Genomic DNA, 18,837 nt, shown 5'->3' with positions numbered 1-18,837 from the left:
TGACGTCCTAGAAAAGATCTGCACAAACACCTATGGCCCACAAGTTGTACTTGAAGATAATTCTATCAACCAAAAGATGTGGCTTGTAATGGCGCAAGGTTGCTAACAATTTCAAATGCAAGTCCTCGAGCAAGTATATATCACAACACCCAGCTTTCCTTTTCCCCTCCTTGAATTGTAATTTCATATTCTGATGAAGCTGGATTGACCCAAGAAACCAATAGCATGTGAAATCATGTGGAAGCAAGAAGTCATTTATCTCATGCAATCATAGGGGGAGGCGAATGGAACTTAGTAATCTATATATGCTATAATATCAGAAATCAACAAAGAGCAATTTACCTGATGATAGGGTTATATCTTAATAGCGGCTTAACTACTCTCACCAACATTCCGAATGCTCAAGTCAACTACAAGATAACCAACAAATAGTACTTAAGATCTATAATTAATGGGTTTAGACTACCTTCAAGGTAAATTTTTTGAAAATTGTATCTCTTCTATATTAGATTAAACATTCTGAAGTGAAAGGTCACAAGCCGATGGCATGTTTGATTGTCCAAGATGCAGAAGATGTCACACAATGTGAATCTAAAGTTACAGATACCAATCTATACCAACTTGTCAACTGGACCATGGACCAAAAATCAAGCTTATCGACAACCTAGACATCATATTTGAACTCTACAGTTGGACAGTTACCTTGCAACCTATCTTCCAAGTGGGGTTTAACCATTTGTTCCACACCAGAACCATTCACAAGCTCTCGTACATGAGATCTAATTACGATCTCAAATAAACAAACAAGCTGAGAAAAGAAAAGAAACACATATTTGGTCGAGGTGGGACACATCAAGTTGGTCTGTTACACTGAAGCCTATGCCCGACAGCAGTCCGACCAACGATTCCCCAGCAGTAGTCGAGGTTCTACGCACAACATCTCAATGTGGACAACCTAATGTCAGCTCTTCCACTTCCCAAGTCCACCCCACCTTCAATCTTGCTGAAAAGAATAATTGAAGTACTATTATCTCCCATTCCAGGAAGAAACACATGGTGTTGAGCTTGGCATGCTTGGATTTTACACTCCCCATGGATTCCAGCTCATATGAGACCTAAAAATCCCATAAATTAAAGCAGGAACCTTGGGAGGCCGCCCACATGAACAATTCTATAACTACTAGAGTGCACTTCCCAATAATTCCATAGATCCATGGTTTCAGCTGAAAGTACTCCTTAATAAAGCTCATTTATTTATTGATCAGCCTCTATTGCCCCAACTAAATGCCAAAGGTCCTTCCCTTGATTTGTGTCAATCTGTTGGAATGCTTTACAAAGAAACAACAAAGCAATCTCCTTATTATTGTAATGTAGGGTCTCTTGCCTTCTCACAAAGAAATTATTTTTTGTCCAACATTGCTTTCATCTCTGATCTCACAACCTCCGCACTTCTCTTCTCCTGAGGTTGGTTGGTTACAGCTGCATTCAGCTTAGTGACAGCAACGTAGAAACACACTTAGCTGTAGCAACGTATCCTTTCCTATTGAGCAAATAATTTAATAGATTAATTATATTTTCATCAAGGAATAGTTAATCAACCTCATGACTGACCAAGATAATATAATCTTGCTTTTGCATGTAAATATCTCATGTATGAGATAACAGAGCTTCTGTAATTGTTCTAGACCAATACACCTGCCCAAAGGGAAACCCAAAACATGCAGAGAGAATAATAGATATGCATATGCTATGTGGAAATAGCAAAAGAAAAAAAGTATACAAGTTCTGTCTCAAAATTGTGTCTCACGATGCCTTTATAAGAATTGTAAGCAAAATGGATGCATGTGAAGATGTTTCACCAAGGAACTTTCATGTAATGAACAAACATATGAAGTCCCATGATTTTTAGCTAGGAATATATGCTCTCCAATCATATGTTCTTTTTAAGCCCAGTTAATCCAACATTTATTTAAGAGTTTTATGTACCCGTTCATCTCTTTCAGATATCCATAAACCTAATACTAACATCCTTTTAGTTAGTTTTGCATCACCCTATTCCTCTGTACCTAAGGCATGATGCACATGTCATGTACTTGCTCTCCTGTCAGCATCTCTATTACTATGGGCTGTCGAGATAATGCTTATAAAATAATATATTTTTTTCTAAAGCTCCATATTGATCATACCATAGACGTTTTCATTTCTTATTCTTCACAAAAAATGATCCTGATTTTGAAAATTTCCAACTCCCTATGTATCCTCTATCCATCTCTCAATAGCAAACAATTTAAGCACTGAAATATCCTTTTCCCTTTGAAATTCTTGCAGAAGTATGTTGTAAAGCAACTAAGGTGCCAAAGTTACCACCCAGAACATATAAATAAATGGGTTCTTCTCATTCGTATGCAAGCCAAAATCATAAGAAGATCAACAAATAGTTTCCTAATTCAAGCACTGTTTTTCAAACCGCCATCTATCCCAGCAGAAATAAAGTAATAAACGAGTAATTAATCACAGAGTATACTCTGTGAGGTATTTAAATGACAAATGACTGAACAAAAACATACCAATGATTTGATTTTCTATGGACAGGGCGAGGTATCTTTGTTGATGATTTTCATATGCATCGACACCCATCTCTCACATGTCTGACACGTGACTATTCAAATAGTCACATGAGCATATTCAACCTGTTCAGGAACAAAAGAACCGATAAGGTAGGCCATTTGGATAAACATAGATGTGAGTCACCTTCTTTTAATCACAGTGGGGCTCCATCAACAAAAGAAATGAGCCCTTGCAAGAAATTTTACTTTTAAAACCTGATGCAGGAAAAGAGGATAGTGCATAAGGAAGTGACCAATCCATGTTCCTTACATGAATAGATGAATGGGATATTAAGAGAATATATAGGCTAAGAATAGTTTTAATGCACATGAAGTGGTGAAAGTGTGCTGTCCATAACCATATCAATCAATGTACTCCTGTAATAGTGTGAGAATAGATAACTATAAAACTCATGTGGGCAGCCCTGGTGATCATTTATTCCTCCTTGTTCACTAACTTCAGACCAGCAATGGCCAAGCACAAAGGGGGAGAGAGACCCATAAATCACTGCAGGCTTGTGCTAGTAAGGAAATAATTTGGTCCCATGACTGGTCCACCAGCACATTAACTCCACTGGACAATTGAGTGCACCGCATCAAAAGGTTGGTACTTAACACCAGCATTAGAAATTGATGTGCTGATATCCTTATCTAGATACTCTTTCAAAAGGTCTGACTATCACTGCTCTTGCGTAAGAACAAACTTTATTACCTAAAACATTTATAAATGCAACAAAATTCAGCAATTCAGGCTCATAGTGGTAGATAAAGCTAAAGTTGAACTTCTCTCTTTCTCTGAACCTAATGCAATAATAGTTAGAGAATGAAGCATCATTAGTCAGATTGTTACGAGAATGTAAACCTGATGTTCCTGGTACGGCATTTTCTTTTATTTCAGCATCCATGTTTTTCTTCCACGAGCAACTCCAGGGATCTCTAAAGGTCTTATATGCTGTCCGCGTCTTCACTATCTTCATGCTATCCATAATAGTTGCCAATATGTGATAAGTATCTCATATCTCTTGATATCTCATTTCCCACCATTTCCCAGAATAATTCTTCCATTATCCTACAGAAAATTAAGCTGAACTCAGGAAAAAAATTTACAGTATACACAAACATCAGGAAAATGACCAGTGAGATCGCTCTAGATAGTTGATTATTTGACCTAATTCTAACTTCCCTCACCATATAACTTAAAACTTATGTAACTATGATTCATTATACACATTTCTCTTTTCAGGACTAAAAGTTTTCCACTGGCAAATATTGATCAATCAATACTAAGATCTTCACCACATTATCAAAAGTAGGTATTAGAATTAGCAGCTCTCACCAGTATCACCGTCAATTCACCCACTTTGCTGAATATAATTAGCCCGTCACTAATTCAAACTTAATGAATTAGATAAATTTAACAGAATTACTTGACAATAACAAAATAATTCTATTCTATAAGAGTTGATTATTGTATCAACATGTAAAGTAACTATAGCCAGCTTACGACCAAAAGCAAAGAAAAAAAAGTCTTCCTTAGATCTGTACATCGTGCTAATTATGGATTAGAAAGGAGTTACCATTCAGCCATAACATTGAACTGTTCAGCTTCCCAACAACCATTTGATCTTTTGATCTAATAGATGCATTACAGTTATTTGTAATGTGGATGAGCCAGGCTGTCATCATACTAACTGGTATCATGATGTCGAGACTTGTTATTCCCTGAAGTAAGCTGCATACATCAAGGCAGTACGTCATAACTGATGTACAGTAACCATAATATTTCCTGCTATAAAGAGCACACAGAAAAGCAAATTGTAGAAAATAAAAAGGCCCAGATACTAATGTACTTTGGATGACTAATGAGCAAAAACATACTTAAATTGTTGGAATGCAGGAAAAAAGGAAAAATAATGGTCAACTTTGTTTGTCTACTGAGAAGCCATCAGAAAAAATATGTTTCTATACAATGGAATGATTGGTTCACCTTACCAATTACACATCTATCATGCTGTCAAACTTTCTTGATATTGAACCTGGCAGATCTTATAAAAGTGCTAAAGGGTATACAATATAACCAACGTGGAACTACAAACTCCTATGAACTTAACCCATTTAAAATACTTTCTTAACAAAGTGAAGTACAATAAGATAAGTAGGTTCAACTAGTATAAAATTATAAATCAATGCCAGAAAGCAGGGCAGAATTTCCACAAAGAATTTGATTTATTTAGGTACAATTCACAGAAAATGATTGTACAAATCTACATGACTTCAAAATGATATTACCCTCACTGATAGACTACTGAAACAGACCCAGAAAAAAATTGTGAGCCAGAACATACAGCTCAAGGTTTAGTCTTGGTGGTTAGCCATCTCACTTGGATTCCTGCAACTGAATGGCTCAGTGATAACTTAAAATCATCAGAGAATCTACAAACCACATCCGGAAAGGCTAGAAAAGAAAAGCCTTTCCTCCATATCTTAGTAGCGAAAAGTGGTGCTTGTATTATATAGCTGAACATATAAGTTTCTGAAAATGTTTCCTTGATGAAATGCTGAATAAGTATTAAAAAATGTTTAACAGAAGAAAAGGCATGGCAATGTAGCAGGATCAAAAATTGTGAAGCTAAGATGGATGAGATTGAGAAAGAAGAAACAAAAGAATAATGCAAGATAATATTGTTAATTTGATTCAGCTGGTTCAACATATGTAAACAGCAAATCCACAAGATAAAAGTAACTTTCAGAAGTTGCTAGATCTGATGAGTCACTAGCATAGTAGAGAACTGTGTCCTTGACATGTAGTAATGATAACAATATCACGAATGTAGTACACAGAGAGTAGAGGTGAAAGAAGACAACTGAAACATGATATATATAATTGATGGTATGGGCCTAGAGTCGAGAAATGCCAAAAAAAAGTCATCATTTAAGTGGTCATCACATTTGAATAATGTCACCAAAAAAAATCGTTGTTTCAAGAAAATAAAAAGCCACTATTTACAAGAAAACAATATGCTGGTTTTCATAGGAGAGAGGAAACTCCAACATTCTGTGAGTATCTAATATTAAAAATAAAATAAAATTTTATTTCAGAATTCAAACATGCCAGTGGGACGCATTGTAGGTTATTCCCAGAACTAACAACTGCTAAACTAAAATCCAAACCTTAAAAACCAAATAAGAAAATCCCAAATCAAACCAATACAGTCCAATCACTCTTCCATTAGGAAGATATTCCTATACTTAATTAGTCCTCGAATGATGATCACTGACAAATAGAGTTGCTACAAAGAGGATGATGTGGACAAGGCACCATGAGAGAAGAAAAGAAGTTGCAACAATTTATAAAGATAATGAGTCACTAGCATAACAGAGGAAGTTTTTTCCTTGCAGTGTAAATAGCAAAAAAAAAGTGTAGCTCACTTTAATTGCTTTCAACCAAAGCATCAAGTTTTAGACAGTCTGATTCACTGCAGGTGCAACACAGCCAGATAAAGAAGTTGAAACTTAGAAATCACAAGATAACCAACAATTACAAGTTCATAGTATTGAAAGCATGAGCAGAAATAAGGATGTGATCAATGCCTACATAATTTTCAAAATATTAATAATGTTAAAACCTGTTCATTTTAGTGAGGATAGCTTGTAGAGAAAATTAATATCAGGATCAAATGCATTAGAGAAACTAAACATCAATTTTATCTTTTAGCTGTATGTTGTGATATGATCCTTTACTAACAATTAAATGCTGATGCTGAGATTAAATGTCATATTAGACGGCATTGATGCTAATATAAACTTTTCATCCAATGAGAAGACAAATAAAGTACTAAAATAATAAATCATTGTTTTGTGAGTAGCACTTGATAATTTGCTCGTCATTCACATGAACAACACCAGTACTACTGACATAGACAGAACTTCTTTTCCTTTCCTCCTCTCCTTTAATCTTCTACTTGTGGAGGCTCCTTTCTCAGTACAAGGAAAAACAAAGAAGAATAGAGTTTTCTTTGTTTGATTGACTGTAGAAAGCCAGCAGTTTGCTCAGCAAAAGATATCTTTCATTGGTTTAGCTGTTTATTTACTAGCATAGGAATAGCGACTTACTATTGCAATTATTGTTACTAGAAACTTATCTATTTGCTGGACTTGATATAAATACTGTTGTTTCTAGATAATATCATGGAGAAATTGAACATATTGATCTTGCAATATTTATCTTTAAACACCTGAATTATCATCATATTGTAAATATGTTGCAGGAATTGGTATTAGAGCAACTTGTATTGCATCAGAATCAAGAGCAATACTTTATTACAGTAAATGATATCAGAGGATCAAATGAGCAAATATTGTGTCATATGATTCAAGATTGAATCTAAGCCCATCCCGAACCTAACTACTTGACCTCAACTCAGGTCTACAAGACTCAAGGAAGAGAGTTTAAAGATTAAATGAAACAATGTGTCTAGTATTCCAACTTTCAAAAGGAAAGGGTCTCTGTAGACTTCAAATTTCTAATTTATCTCAATCATGCCTTATGCATGCTATTCTGCAAATTACTTCAATGATCTAATTACAACAAAAATTTTAAAGCATCTCCAAGGAAATGCTTCCAACACATGTTTACATCATAGTTCCATGACTCCATCCTTATGCTCTTGCTGACCCCAAATCAACTATACCTTATATATAGAAATAAATCAATAAGTACCTACATTTAGTAGTTGTAGTGAGAAGTAGCTTATAGAGTTTTCTGGCAAGTGAAACTTTTTCACTTAAATCCATTCAAACACTCACATCAAAATATTCACTCGCAATTCCCTGGTGACATCCCTGGTTCCTCCCATGAGATATCAAGTACCGGATGCATAGCAGAATGAAATAGAAGCAAATAAATGAAATAAAAAGTACCAAACATTCATCATGTACTGGCTATGCTGTGACTTGTAAGAAACAGATGGAATTGTTGCCACATTGTTTGAAGTGCAAAACACGTGACAACCTCCAACATCATCACGGACCTATGGAAGCATGATTTGCAAGCCTCCAACATCGGCCCTGGAAAACGCATAAGAAGTATCAAATATGTCCAGGAAATCATACACTTTGAAGGTGCATACTCTATGACAAAAGGCAAAGTGGCCAAAGTTCAACCAGAACAGCAACACATTAACAAAAATGCTCAAAATGCCCTTTCTACAAGAGCAACCAATTTAAATAAAAAACTCATAGAGGTTTCTCAGGCTACAGATTCATCTGTCAGTCAGATCAAATGCAACAACTAATATCCCCCCAATCCCCACCACCACCACCACCCCAGACCCCAAAAATAAAAAAAGGAAGAAGAAAATACATTGTTAAGCATCAAAATTAATGGTAATGAGACCTGCCAATTTCATTGACAAAGATATTTCCCATGCTGCATAAAGCTCCAGATATTTTTTTTTCTTTTTGGCAAATATGCATGACATGTTGCAGAACTGTTAGAAGACCAGACAACACTCTCAGATAAACTCACAGTGATTATTTAAGTACAAAAAGGAGCTTCCACTGTATATAAAAAATGTCCTAAGCTACATAGGACCACAGAAAACTGTTTCATACAGATGATAATTGCAGTACTGAAAGACTTTATCAGATAAAGTTTCCTGTGCTTTGTATAGAATACCACTACATGCTACAACCAAACACAAGAAATTGTAGAAAGAATAGTTGACACCAAATTCAGGCAAAAAGGATTTAAGATAGTATCTTTCAATCTTTTCCATGCCTTTAATCATTTTATGATACAAAAATTTTCCATGAAGCTTCACTCAGCTAATACAGAATGAATAAAAAAAGAAATTGAAAGATATGCTAGCAAAAACACTACTCAGCAATAACTTAATGTCTTTCGGCTAGCTAAGAGGGACTTAAGAAGAAACTAAGTTCCTCAACTCCAATAAATGTTCATCATTTGAGATGTTTAGATTAAGCCGCAGATTTGTCATCAGTGCTTCTTGTTCCCAACTTATGGGCCCAGAAGAATATAAGGCCATCAATGTGGAACGATAGGCATGCAACTCTAGCAAATGAGTGTCTATTTTCAGCATATCTTCATCTCTTCCTAACTCAGATGAAGTTTCAGCATCACTAGAATTACTACAAAAGTCTTGAGTTAAACCAGCTAGAGGGTAGCAGGGTGACATATAAGGGCTATTTCTGGTGCTACAACTACCAACAGAGGATGAGGTACTCTCTGGATCACTAGGTCCCACATTTGATTCAATATGCTGATACTCAACGTGTGCTACTCCCATCCCTGAGTCCATTTTAGAAAAGCCAGTTGTTTTGTTGTCTAAGGAAGCATGCATGTATTTTTCACCCAGCTTTGTGCATGGTGAAGCAACAGCATCTACCTTTATGGTTAAAAGTGGTGAATGCTCCACAATCAGCTCTTTGCGTCTTCCATCCCTTTCCATTGCTCGTGGCTTTTTAATAGCTTGACTGCATGCCTTAGCAGGAGGCAGTAGAATAGGTGCCTTCCTCTTCATGCCTACAAATGAACCTCGAAATGGTCTCTCAAAAACATTATGGTGTTTAGACCGAGGGTAGTCATCCTTTGAGCAATTCTGCGCATGTAACTTAGGCATCTCGGAACTGAAGTTCTCTACTTTTGACAGACTCCTAGATAGTCCACCAGCACATTTTCCAGAATCCTAGCAGTAAACAGAAAAAACATTTTAGAAAGTATGGAGAAAGATACAATACAAACATTTATATCATGATACTAACACAATTTACATATTTACTATGACAATTCCAAACCTGATATTCTAGAGAGAGAGAGGCATTTGTAGTTAAACAATAAATTCAAGCTAAAAGCTGAACAATACGGGTGAATGTCCACCACAGATGCGATACCAAAAAAAATGATTAGATGATGGTACCTTTGAAATCACAATCCATTTGTCATCTTGCCAAAGCTGTCGCAATCTAAGATAAGATGTCTGGGCTTTGAATTCCCTGGAGGACCCAAGAAGCCTAACGAAATAATAATGCCCATCAATCACAGTTGACATTTCTGCAAGCTTCCACGAGCCATTGTCGAAAACCTCGAGGATGTCACCAGTGACCCAATGTAGGGGGTATTCCACCTGGGGAGGACAGGGTCTAATTGCCTTTCTCGGTACTCTCTCCAAAGGTGCACATGTGTCTGGAGAACATTGAGCATATTTAACATAATGGGTGTGACCATTGCCTGAGACAATCTCAGCAGGCCTCCAAGAGCCTGAGGGCACCTCCTGTTGGTTAAATACCTCCACCTTGCTGCCCTTCTTGAATCTCATGATTGATGAGGAGTTCCAATTCTAATTATAACAATATAAGGATGAAGTCCAGATCAATACGAGGAACAGATAAATTAAATTCAAAATAATGTTAAACATTTAAATTGAGCATCAAAATTATCAAGAACAGATCCAATAGTATTATTAAAAAAATCCAAGATGATAATGGTAAAACCTTAGATCTCCAAAAATAAATTAAATCAGATCGCTCCAATAAAATCTGATATAGAAGTAGGTGAATGATGATTCATCGCGGCATTGATCAAAGTAAATAAACCAAGATCAACCATATATTTTACTCAGTTATCAGCACTTCGAAATTAAATAAATCAACCAACAGTTGACGCAACACTGCAAGATTACAAATTACGAACCTGCATCGATCAAAATCTCTATATACAAAATCTTATTTTCCGAGAATTATGTAAAGCGTAAATCCCTCGAGTACGAAAAGGAGGAGATAAAGAAAAGGAAATCAATATCTAGCTCCAGAAAACGCATCGATCAACGATCAACGATCAACAAACAAAATATATCGACGCGACTCGAAGCCTAAAACAGATGATGAATACGATTACCAAATAGTAAGCAATTGCAAAAGAAAAAGTCACAAAAAGAAAGAGATTACTGACCTTTCGAGTGGAAAACAATGGAGAGAAGGACCGCGAAGGAGATCGAACGCGATGGTCTCTCTAATTCTCTTATGTCTCTCTACGAATTCTTCTCTCGCCTTCCGCTCTCGGCCAAAACTAAAGTTTGGGAATATGTGCAGAATAGGGTGAAATAATACTAAGTATGCTTTAATGGGTAAATATTTATATTTCCGGTCTTTTGCGTGCCTCTCAAGTCCACAAAATGTGGTGTCAATCGATCATAGCCGTTGGATTGGAACGGTATTCGCTAAGTTCGGGTTGTGTGATCTCATCAACGACTCAGATTCTGCTGGGAGAGATGGGGAAGGGATGGACGGTGCATGATGTGATCTTAGATTTTAGTTAAGGAGACGGTTTCAAGTTGTAGCTTTGCGGTCACGTTTGTCTGCGCGAGAATGACTTGTTTAGGTGTGCCACTGGGGGGACGTTTGGTTTGGTTAGTTGGGCATCTAACTTTCCTCTTACTTGTGGTGTAGGAAAGATTAGATAGATAAAATAAGAGATAATTATACTAAGATCTACTGCTTATTTCTACATGCAAATACTTTTTTATTCACATTGACCCTCTGATTTATAAAACAAAAATTATTTCTTAATAGTGTTAATCAAAATATCAAATGACTATTGCACCTCAATTTTGCTCTTTTTTTCCTTAAAAAATAAAATAAAATGATCCTCAAAGGGCCTAGAATTAATCATGCGATACTCATATTATTTTTTAATAAATAATCTAATGAATATCTAATAGAAAGTGTATTTCGAAGGTTTTCATAATTAAGAGGTCAATGTATCACGAAAAATAAAATAAGCAACAGTTTAAGGGGGTCAAGATATAATTATTTCATAAAATAATAGCAGACCTCTCTAAGTGCAAATTTTGACATTGGCAGCGTTCCACTAATTATTTTTAAAATTAAAATACAGTAATTCTTCACTAATCATATTAATATGTAGGTTTTTTTAAAATTAATTAGAGCTTGTAGAATAAATAAGTTGGCCATTACGAGGCTAATCCGGGACGCACTCTAAGCATCATGCAATGTCAAAAGAAATCTTTCACCTTAAGATAGCCAGCAAAAAGATATCACATAATAACAGGGTGCATAAATTTCTTCAGCTGAAGCTATCTGCGGGCAATCTCTTTTGGAGTGTAATTTTAGCCTTCACGGGTTCTGAATGATCGAAATGAACGAAGATTCCATTGTGATAGTTTATAAGGTTTTAGATCCTTCTGCTTTTAGACATTAATCGGGATACAGGAAATGGCACTTTAGATGAAGACTGCAAGAATTCAAACGTTTTATTCTGTAATCAGCCATGACGGGAAGTTTTGTGTTCAGTCAACAACAACCAGTCATGCTATGTATACTTTGTGACCCAAAAACCAAATTACTCGTCTGCCTAAATAGAGCACATTAAGATGTCTGACTGGATATAATTCTGTTGTATTATAATAGATTTAGTCCATCAATATTTTTCTATTGGACCCTTGAACTGCCGAACTCCGTGGAGACTCTTCCAACGACATATATATATAGGCAAGCTCGCAACAAAACAGTTTGACCATTTCAAAGTAGTGACTAATAGTTTTTTTTTTCTAATTAAAGGTATTGTCTTCTTGGAGAATGAGATTAATGTGCTTACCTCCAGGAGAACTAAAACCACTAGCTCGCTGATGGATACTGGTTTTGACTAGGCCTCTAGTCTTAGGACATCCCGCTCTGTAATGGTTGTCATCTGAATAAGTAAGCAATATTCAAATATTCAGCATCAAGAGATTAGATTTAAGGACATCAACAATTAGCAAATCAGATGGCATTAAAAGATAGCCTCAATAGCTACAGAAGTATAGAATGTCAATAGTAGAGATGTGTGTACTCGTGCTAATCATAGCCTGTGATCTTCGTCGGCGATGAAAGTAGAGAAAATGTGTCATTGTTTCTTGGAGGATTCATTGTGGAATCCAAGTGGTGACACATATACCTTCAAGCAGCAACATTTCTGCCGGTTCTGAAAGAAGATTCTGACCACTGTTGATGAGTAGTTGATCCACTATAATTCCCATGCATTTGTTTATACGGGAATGGTTTGAGAACCATATTTCATTCACCTCTATCACACGTATGGAACTATTCCAAAACTTCTGCCGGCTGAAGTTTAGGCAAGTAAGCTCCAATGCTTTCTGTTTGCCTTCTACACAGAAGAGAGCGGAAGACATCTCAATCTGTTCATCACTTGGACTACAAAAACCAGTTGCTTTTGGTGCTTGATGTCCAACACATTCAGCATACAAAATCTTTAAATCATTACCTATCAGATTAACCTGACAATAAGCACCACTCCTTCAGTGTTAAACATTACTTGATTGCTTTCCTTCTCTGTTTGATCTTTGACGGTGAAGAAGCCTGTGAGTTATCATCTTGTGACTTTCTTCGCAGGACATCTTTTTGACTTGCCACTTTGTTGCCAGAGATATTCGATGCATAACCTTCTGCCATCTTCTTCCTGCATTCCTTGCTTGCAGTCTCATGAGCAACCACTGGAACATTCAGAAAGAGGTAAATTTGCTCGAGGTGAGAAAGGCAAACGAATATGTTATAGGCAGCAACGTTTGCCAGTTTCTATGATTTTGCTGGGTTATACAGTGACATAAGCATGACCTCAGGACATGAAAACATAAACTGTTACAGTTATTACGATTACGAACTAACAGAGGATACAGTTATGTTCACTACAAACTGACAATGTTCATCAATCGTGTTGGTAGTTCAGTTCCAAACACAGTATGCAAGTTCAGGGGATCCAGAGAAATTAAAATTAGATGTGATGTCATCTAATATAGCTGATATACTAATACAACAACTACTTGCATAAAAGTTCGGGATCAGTATCCCATCTTGATGCAGCATGTATAAACCACAGGCTGCTAACAAATATACAAAACCCAAAATTTAACATGGTACACACAAGTTCACATTTAGTTGGAATCAAGCAACTATTCAGCTGCATCCAAGAATTTTTGACCATATGGTCTACCAACATAACCATGTCTTGTTAGATGTTCAATAGCATGAGGATGAAACATGTAATTACTTAATCAAGTTCTTTTGTAAGTTACTAAGAGTGTTCAGCTACATTGCCACATTAAAATTTTAGGAAGAAAAAAATCTGCATGAGTATTATGTTACCTGGTTTTTGGTAATCAAGTTCTTTTGTAAGTTACTAAGAGTGTTCAGCTGCATTTTTAGGAAGAATAAACCTGCATAAGTATTATTTTACCTGGTTTTGGGTAATCCTTCCCAACTATGCACTTCGCTTTCTTTTGTACGCTCAAAGGTGCACTCCAAGGTTCATAGATATACTCCTTCGGCATATCTGCAAAACATGGTCACACAATGCTACAGAAACATTTAAAGAGCAGTTTGGTGTTAAAGTTAGGTTAAAGTACCTTTCAACACGGGAAGAAAATGTCTAATATAATTTCCATCAGGATCATACTTCTTTCCAAATGAGATCGGGGAGTATATTTGATAATACTATTTGGAAAGTGGCATCAGAAAGTCAGATCATTTTTTGTATAAGACGCAAAGTTTAGAATACCTATGAATTTAAAAGGACAATATCTGACAACCTGATAAAAGAAGGATGAACAGGAGAGCCATAACCAATTACCATTGTTTATGGCCCAATCAGAATCTACCAGTAGTCTCTCAAAGACGTCACGCCCCTTCTCCCAGTGAATAAACTACCAAATAAAAGAAGAAAAAGCAGATAAATCTCTGTAAATGACAATGCCATGTGGAATTCAACCTGGTAATCACACTACTACTCTCCTTAGTGCAGAAGATTAAAAGATTAAGTCGTGAGCTTAGGATGTTCTTTCACTTGGACCATTTGATGATAGGCAGGGTGTCTAGGAACCTCAAAGAAATCTATTTAATACTCGAGTCATAACATAACTTACAGTAACGAAATAATTTGTAAAGTTCAATTGACCACAGACAAGAACAAGAGAGAGAAAAGTATCCCATAAATCTATGGACCCCCACCCCTTCCTTTGCTAGTCATCCTGACACAACTAGTCAGAGATACATGGAAAATCATGTATGAGAAAAGTTAGCTATATGTCTATATATGTATGTGTAGTTTTCTTTATGGCAATTAAACAGTATCACCAACTGCTGCATAAAGATATGGAAGTTAATAGACAGTAAATAAGATAATAAGGAGTGCAAAAGCCATTAGAAAGGTGTTGTAAATTAAAAGTTATATTGGTGATGGGCTCATAGGCAGCTAGATGAAAGTGCCTCAGACAGGACTTGTTAAAACTGTTTCTAGTCAAAAAAGTCTGTCAAGCAGTTCCTAGTCTGATGTTCTGAATCAGATTAAAACATTTATGTCATTGTATGTTAAGCAATGCAGAGTTAATGCAGTAAAATGTTGTATAATGTAACCTATTTCAACTCTCATCACCAGATAACCTAAGCTTTATAAGATCAATATGAGTCAATGTAGAGCAGAAATCTCACATCAGAAGACCACAAGAAAGGATAAACTGGACTCTCTGACTAATTGCAGTTTGATTTTGACCCATCAATGGATATCTAAATTCAAGGAAATACTAAGTGAAGGGTCTAGCATCAAGACATAAATATTAGGCCTGTAAGAATGATTTTTGTCTTAAATACAAATGCAAAAACAATTTCAACAGTACATAATATCATAGTATTTTTAAGAATCCTACCAAATCACCACGTGTCAGAAAACATGCAACTGAATGACGTGCTAGATGATGAATCCATCCCCACTTCTTCAACTATAGTAAAAGAAAACACAAGTCAACCTTCAGTAAAGCTTATTGCTATAAGAAGATGAACTTACAAAAAGAAAAAAAAGGCCTTGGGGGAGTGGAGGGGGTGGGTGATCAACCTGAATCATTATAGCATCAATCCAAGGATATCCTGTCTGACCTTCCCTCCAAGCTACAAGCAGTTCCTCATTATCCCCCCAAGGAATCTAGACAACAGGTACACAGTTATCTCTTGCAAGAATAAATATCAGAAAGAACCATAACTAAAATATTAGCTTCAATCTCAAAAGATATTCAATTTTTTAAGCATCTAAAGATGAAATAGGGAAACTAAAATTCAGCAAAAAATTGAAAAACAGAACTAGATGAGAATGTGCAAATGCAAGTTTCATATGAGGATCTTGTTGCACTTTAGTAATAATGATTATTGCAACAATACTACTCAAGTAATAGTCCAGGCAACAAACTATAAAACTCATTCAAATTCCTTATTTTTCAGAATAATGGGATAATTTCTCAATTTTAAATTTACTTACAAAGATTAACCCCATACACAGAAATTGGTAGTGTCAGTATGATTACTGATCTTCAAATACCTAAATTTTATGTGTTTTTTCAGTTCTGGTATTATTCTTACCACCTAAGCTCTCATTTTCTGCTCTTTATGGGAACATAACATTATTGGCATTCAACATGTAACATAACATTATTGGAATTCTGGAATTACCTATTCACTGAGGCTGTTAAGAAACAGTCTGATAAGTAAATTATCTCCTAGTTTTAAGAAGTTTGCAGAAATTTAAGAATTTGAAGGATAAGAAATATATTGTAAGTTGACAAATATGATGACGGAAATCATATGAATATAAAGAATGAAAGGAGAGTTCAACAATTATGGGATGGGTAGGGAACGTATTTTTTATATAAAAAATCCATTTAAGTACTGATAGTGAAAAAAAAAGATGCACTGAGATTTCTATTTTAAACACCTTCCAAATTCTGTGTTTCTGAGTGAAACAATACAAGCCCCAACCTTAGAATGGAAAATTTTGTGTTTGTGAGTGAAACAATACAAGCCCCAACCTTAGAATGAATTTAAGGAGAAGAGAGGAAAAAAGGAGAGGGTTCGGTGAAAAATTGTATTACTTGATTTTGAAAGAGGGGTCTTAGTCTTATTTATACAAAACCACCATGTATCTAAATAAATGAATAAAATATAACTCTAATTGTGAGCTATTTCTATTATATTACCATGCTACTATCATGCTTCTATTTAGCATAAAATAAAAATGCTAAGATGCTGACATTAAGGAATATTAGAAAGGTGTGACAGATGTCAAAAATCTATGCACACTTTGCTACTTGCTCTGAAATATATAAGATCATCTAATGATTTTTCCAATGGACAAATATGCATAGCACCTTGCATACCTGCTTGCATATTTTGTTTCCTATCATACGATCAAAATTGGGAGTTCCAAAGGCCACCGTGTAAAAGAATTCCCGCCACAGTAACTAAATAAGGTTTAGATGTCCACAAGTCAAAAAAAAAAAATTTCTGTAAGTGCAAGTAACTAGTATCAGCTAATGCATAAGATACCTGCCCAACTAGTGAGACTGGAGGGGAAGTATGGCTTCCAACACTGTTGTAGATATCATGAAGGCAATGGTAGAAGTGCCTTGGAGAAAGACAACCGAACTGAAAATGCAAGATATGATCATCTTTTTCAACCATTTGCTTAGGAACAGAATAGAAGGAACGGAAGAACCTGATTTACAACAGTACCAGCAAGACTCACCTTCAAATATGGTGATAAGACTGTTGTTGCTGGTTTTAGGAAGGCAGAGGGATCACCTTTTGGTTTCTCAAATTTTGCTACCCACTCCTGCAAGATCCAAAAGTATGACAGGATAGTAATAATAGAGCCACTAAAGAATTCATACAACCTACTTAGGAAGGGAATAGATACAGCTGGGAAGGAGATGAGCTAATACGGAAAAGGAAACATATCATACCTTATCCTTGAGAGATTTCTTCAATCTCCTTAATGCTTCCGACTCACCCCCTCTGAAGGGAGAAAACTCTTCCTACAATAACTAGCCCTCATAATTATCTAAGACAAAATCATGCAGTCACTGCTCCAACATTACAGATGGGTACTACATACCTGACTGATATCTCCATATCCAAGTTCTTGGATTGCCGGCACAGTCAGCAATTCATACTCCCCTGTATCTCCGACAGTAGGAAGCTCAGAGTATGTCACAGAAATTGGTGGTGGGGGCTTCCCCGTGAGTGCTACAAATGATTGATATGTCAAAGGTGGTCGTCCCCCATTCTGCATGCACATAAACAGAAACAAAAAAAAGAAGATGAAAATTCACTATCTAGCGCAAAAAATTGTAAAAAGCTCACAGCGCAATGGAGTTAAATAATGATCATTACACTTGTCCTGACCTTTTCTATGATATCTGTGGGGTTGAAGAGAGTGTGGCTAACTGGAGAAAACACCTTGATTCCACATGCTGAGGCAAAATCCTAAGACAACAATAAAAAGCTTGATTTTTATCATAAATCCTAGAAAAATTTATCTTTTTCTCCAACCACTCGGGTGCTACTTACCGTGACTTGCTTATCACGGGCTAGTGAGTACGGCTCGCTATCAAATTCGAAGCAGAGACTCTTAATATTCCACTACAAGTTTAAATGAGGCATTTATTACAATTCTAGCTTCCATGCACAAAAAGTACACTAAAATGGCACCCAAAGGCTTACATCCTTCAAGACGCGACACAGGAGGGTGGCCGGGTCGCCTCGGAGGAGCAGAAGGCGAGAGCCGAGGCGGCGAAGGCTGGAATCGAGATCGGCAAGACTATCAAGGAGGAACCGGATTCGGTTGATACCGGATCGGGCGGATCCCGGCGAGAAGGCGGCCGGATCCGGGTCTAGGTACCAGGGATCGAGCACGAACACCGGGAAGAGGTGCTTGCAACCACGGCGAGCGTGGTCTAGCGCCGGGTTGTCGTGGATCCGAAGCCCCTTACGAAACCATATCATCGCATTCGAATCCATTAGGAATTGAGAGAAGATCAAAGGTTTCGGGGAAGGATCGATGGGGATTGATCGCTAGGGTTTCGTATGGAGTTGGAGTCGTTCCTTCTTTCCCGCGATAATGGAGGAGGGGGGGCAGTTGGTACTTGGAAAGTGCGCGAGATGGCCGAGAGAGGACTGATGGTAATCGGACGGTAGGTATTTAAAAGTGTAGGACAACGGTAACGAGGGGTTCATCAGTGACCACGCTCTTGCCTTTCTTTATTCCACGTGGCTTCAGAGGAACCGTTCTTGGTTTATGGAATTCAAGTCTATATCAGTTCTAGTTATTTTAGTTTAGCCAAATTTGATGATATAGACCAGTTAACAGAGTATTTAA

The 18,837-nt window shown here is 36.5% G+C and overlaps 2 protein-coding genes and 1 long non-coding RNA gene across 8 annotated transcripts; all 3 read right to left on the bottom strand.

Annotated features, from left to right (window-relative positions):
- Positions 1–1,337: 1,337 nt before the first annotated feature.
- Positions 1,338–3,608, bottom strand: LOC140781181 (uncharacterized). Its single transcript, XR_012107660.1, has 3 exons — positions 3,469–3,608; positions 2,568–2,690; positions 1,338–1,540 (listed from the first exon to the last, which is right to left on the bottom strand). It is a non-coding gene; the product is annotated as an uncharacterized lncRNA (long non-coding RNA).
- A 581-nt stretch (positions 3,609–4,189) lies between these two features.
- Positions 4,190–12,616, bottom strand: LOC140781179 (uncharacterized). Of its 4 annotated transcripts, XM_073127027.1 has the most exons (6): positions 10,576–10,713; positions 9,545–9,964; positions 9,014–9,313; positions 7,637–7,673; positions 6,036–6,082; positions 4,199–4,338 (listed from the first exon to the last, which is right to left on the bottom strand). In XM_073127027.1, exons 2-5 carry the CDS (start codon positions 9,941–9,943, stop codon positions 6,066–6,068), a joined length of 753 nt encoding a protein of 250 aa, XP_072983128.1. In that variant the 5' UTR covers positions 9,944–9,964; positions 10,576–10,713; the 3' UTR covers positions 4,199–4,338; positions 6,036–6,065. The 4 variants fall into 4 exon arrangements, with proteins under 4 accessions (XP_072983127.1, XP_072983128.1, XP_072983126.1 ...); XM_073127026.1 differs by lacking the exon at positions 6,036–6,082 and having other exon boundaries at positions 4,190–4,338; XM_073127025.1 differs by lacking the exons at positions 4,199–4,338; positions 6,036–6,082; positions 7,637–7,673; positions 10,576–10,713 and adding exons at positions 12,241–12,333; positions 12,475–12,616 and having other exon boundaries at positions 8,339–9,313.
- Positions 12,397–18,632, bottom strand: LOC140781178 ((6-4)DNA photolyase). Of its 3 annotated transcripts, none has more exons than XM_073127022.1 (15): positions 18,183–18,632; positions 18,030–18,101; positions 17,865–17,945; positions 17,575–17,745; positions 17,423–17,494; positions 17,206–17,292; positions 17,007–17,105; positions 16,838–16,921; positions 15,526–15,612; positions 15,341–15,412; positions 14,228–14,341; positions 14,045–14,132; positions 13,876–13,971; positions 12,907–13,135; positions 12,397–12,789 (listed from the first exon to the last, which is right to left on the bottom strand). In XM_073127022.1, the coding sequence occupies exons 1-14, from the start codon at positions 18,477–18,479 to the stop codon at positions 12,954–12,956; spliced, it is 1,602 nt and encodes a 533-aa protein (XP_072983123.1). In that variant the 5' UTR covers positions 18,480–18,632; the 3' UTR covers positions 12,397–12,789; positions 12,907–12,953. The 3 variants fall into 3 exon arrangements, with proteins under 3 accessions (XP_072983123.1, XP_072983122.1, XP_072983124.1); XM_073127023.1 differs by having other exon boundaries at positions 12,649–12,786; XM_073127021.1 differs by having other exon boundaries at positions 12,397–13,135.
- Positions 18,633–18,837: the final 205 nt, after the last annotated feature.

The sequence above is a fragment of the Typha latifolia genome, chromosome 2 (assembly GCF_019914945.1).
Source record: "Typha latifolia isolate L0001 chromosome 2, TyphaL0001v2, whole genome shotgun sequence".
NCBI classification, from domain to species: domain Eukaryota; kingdom Viridiplantae; phylum Streptophyta; class Magnoliopsida; order Poales; family Typhaceae; genus Typha; species Typha latifolia.
This window is presented reverse-complemented; position numbering and strand designations above follow the sequence as displayed.

Excerpts from the sequence above, each read along its gene's own strand:
- LOC140781179 (XM_073127025.1), bottom strand. The coding sequence starts at position 9,943 with ATGAGATTCAAGAAGGGCAGCAAGGTGGAGGTATTTAACCAACAGGAG. Across the intron at positions 9,314-9,544 it reads AATGGATTGTGATTTCAAAG|GATTCTGGAAAATGTGCTGG; the intron begins GTACCATCATCT and ends GTTTACTGCTAG.
- LOC140781178 (XM_073127021.1), bottom strand. The coding sequence starts at position 18,479 with ATGGATTCGAATGCGATGATATGGTTTCGTAAGGGGCTTCGGATCCAC. Across the intron at positions 17,293-17,422 it reads AGAAATCTCTCAAGGATAAG|GAGTGGGTAGCAAAATTTGA; the intron begins GTATGATATGTT and ends TGGATCTTGCAG. Across the intron at positions 16,922-17,006 it reads CAGTCTCACTAGTTGGGCAG|TTACTGTGGCGGGAATTCTT; the intron begins GTATCTTATGCA and ends AACCTTATTTAG.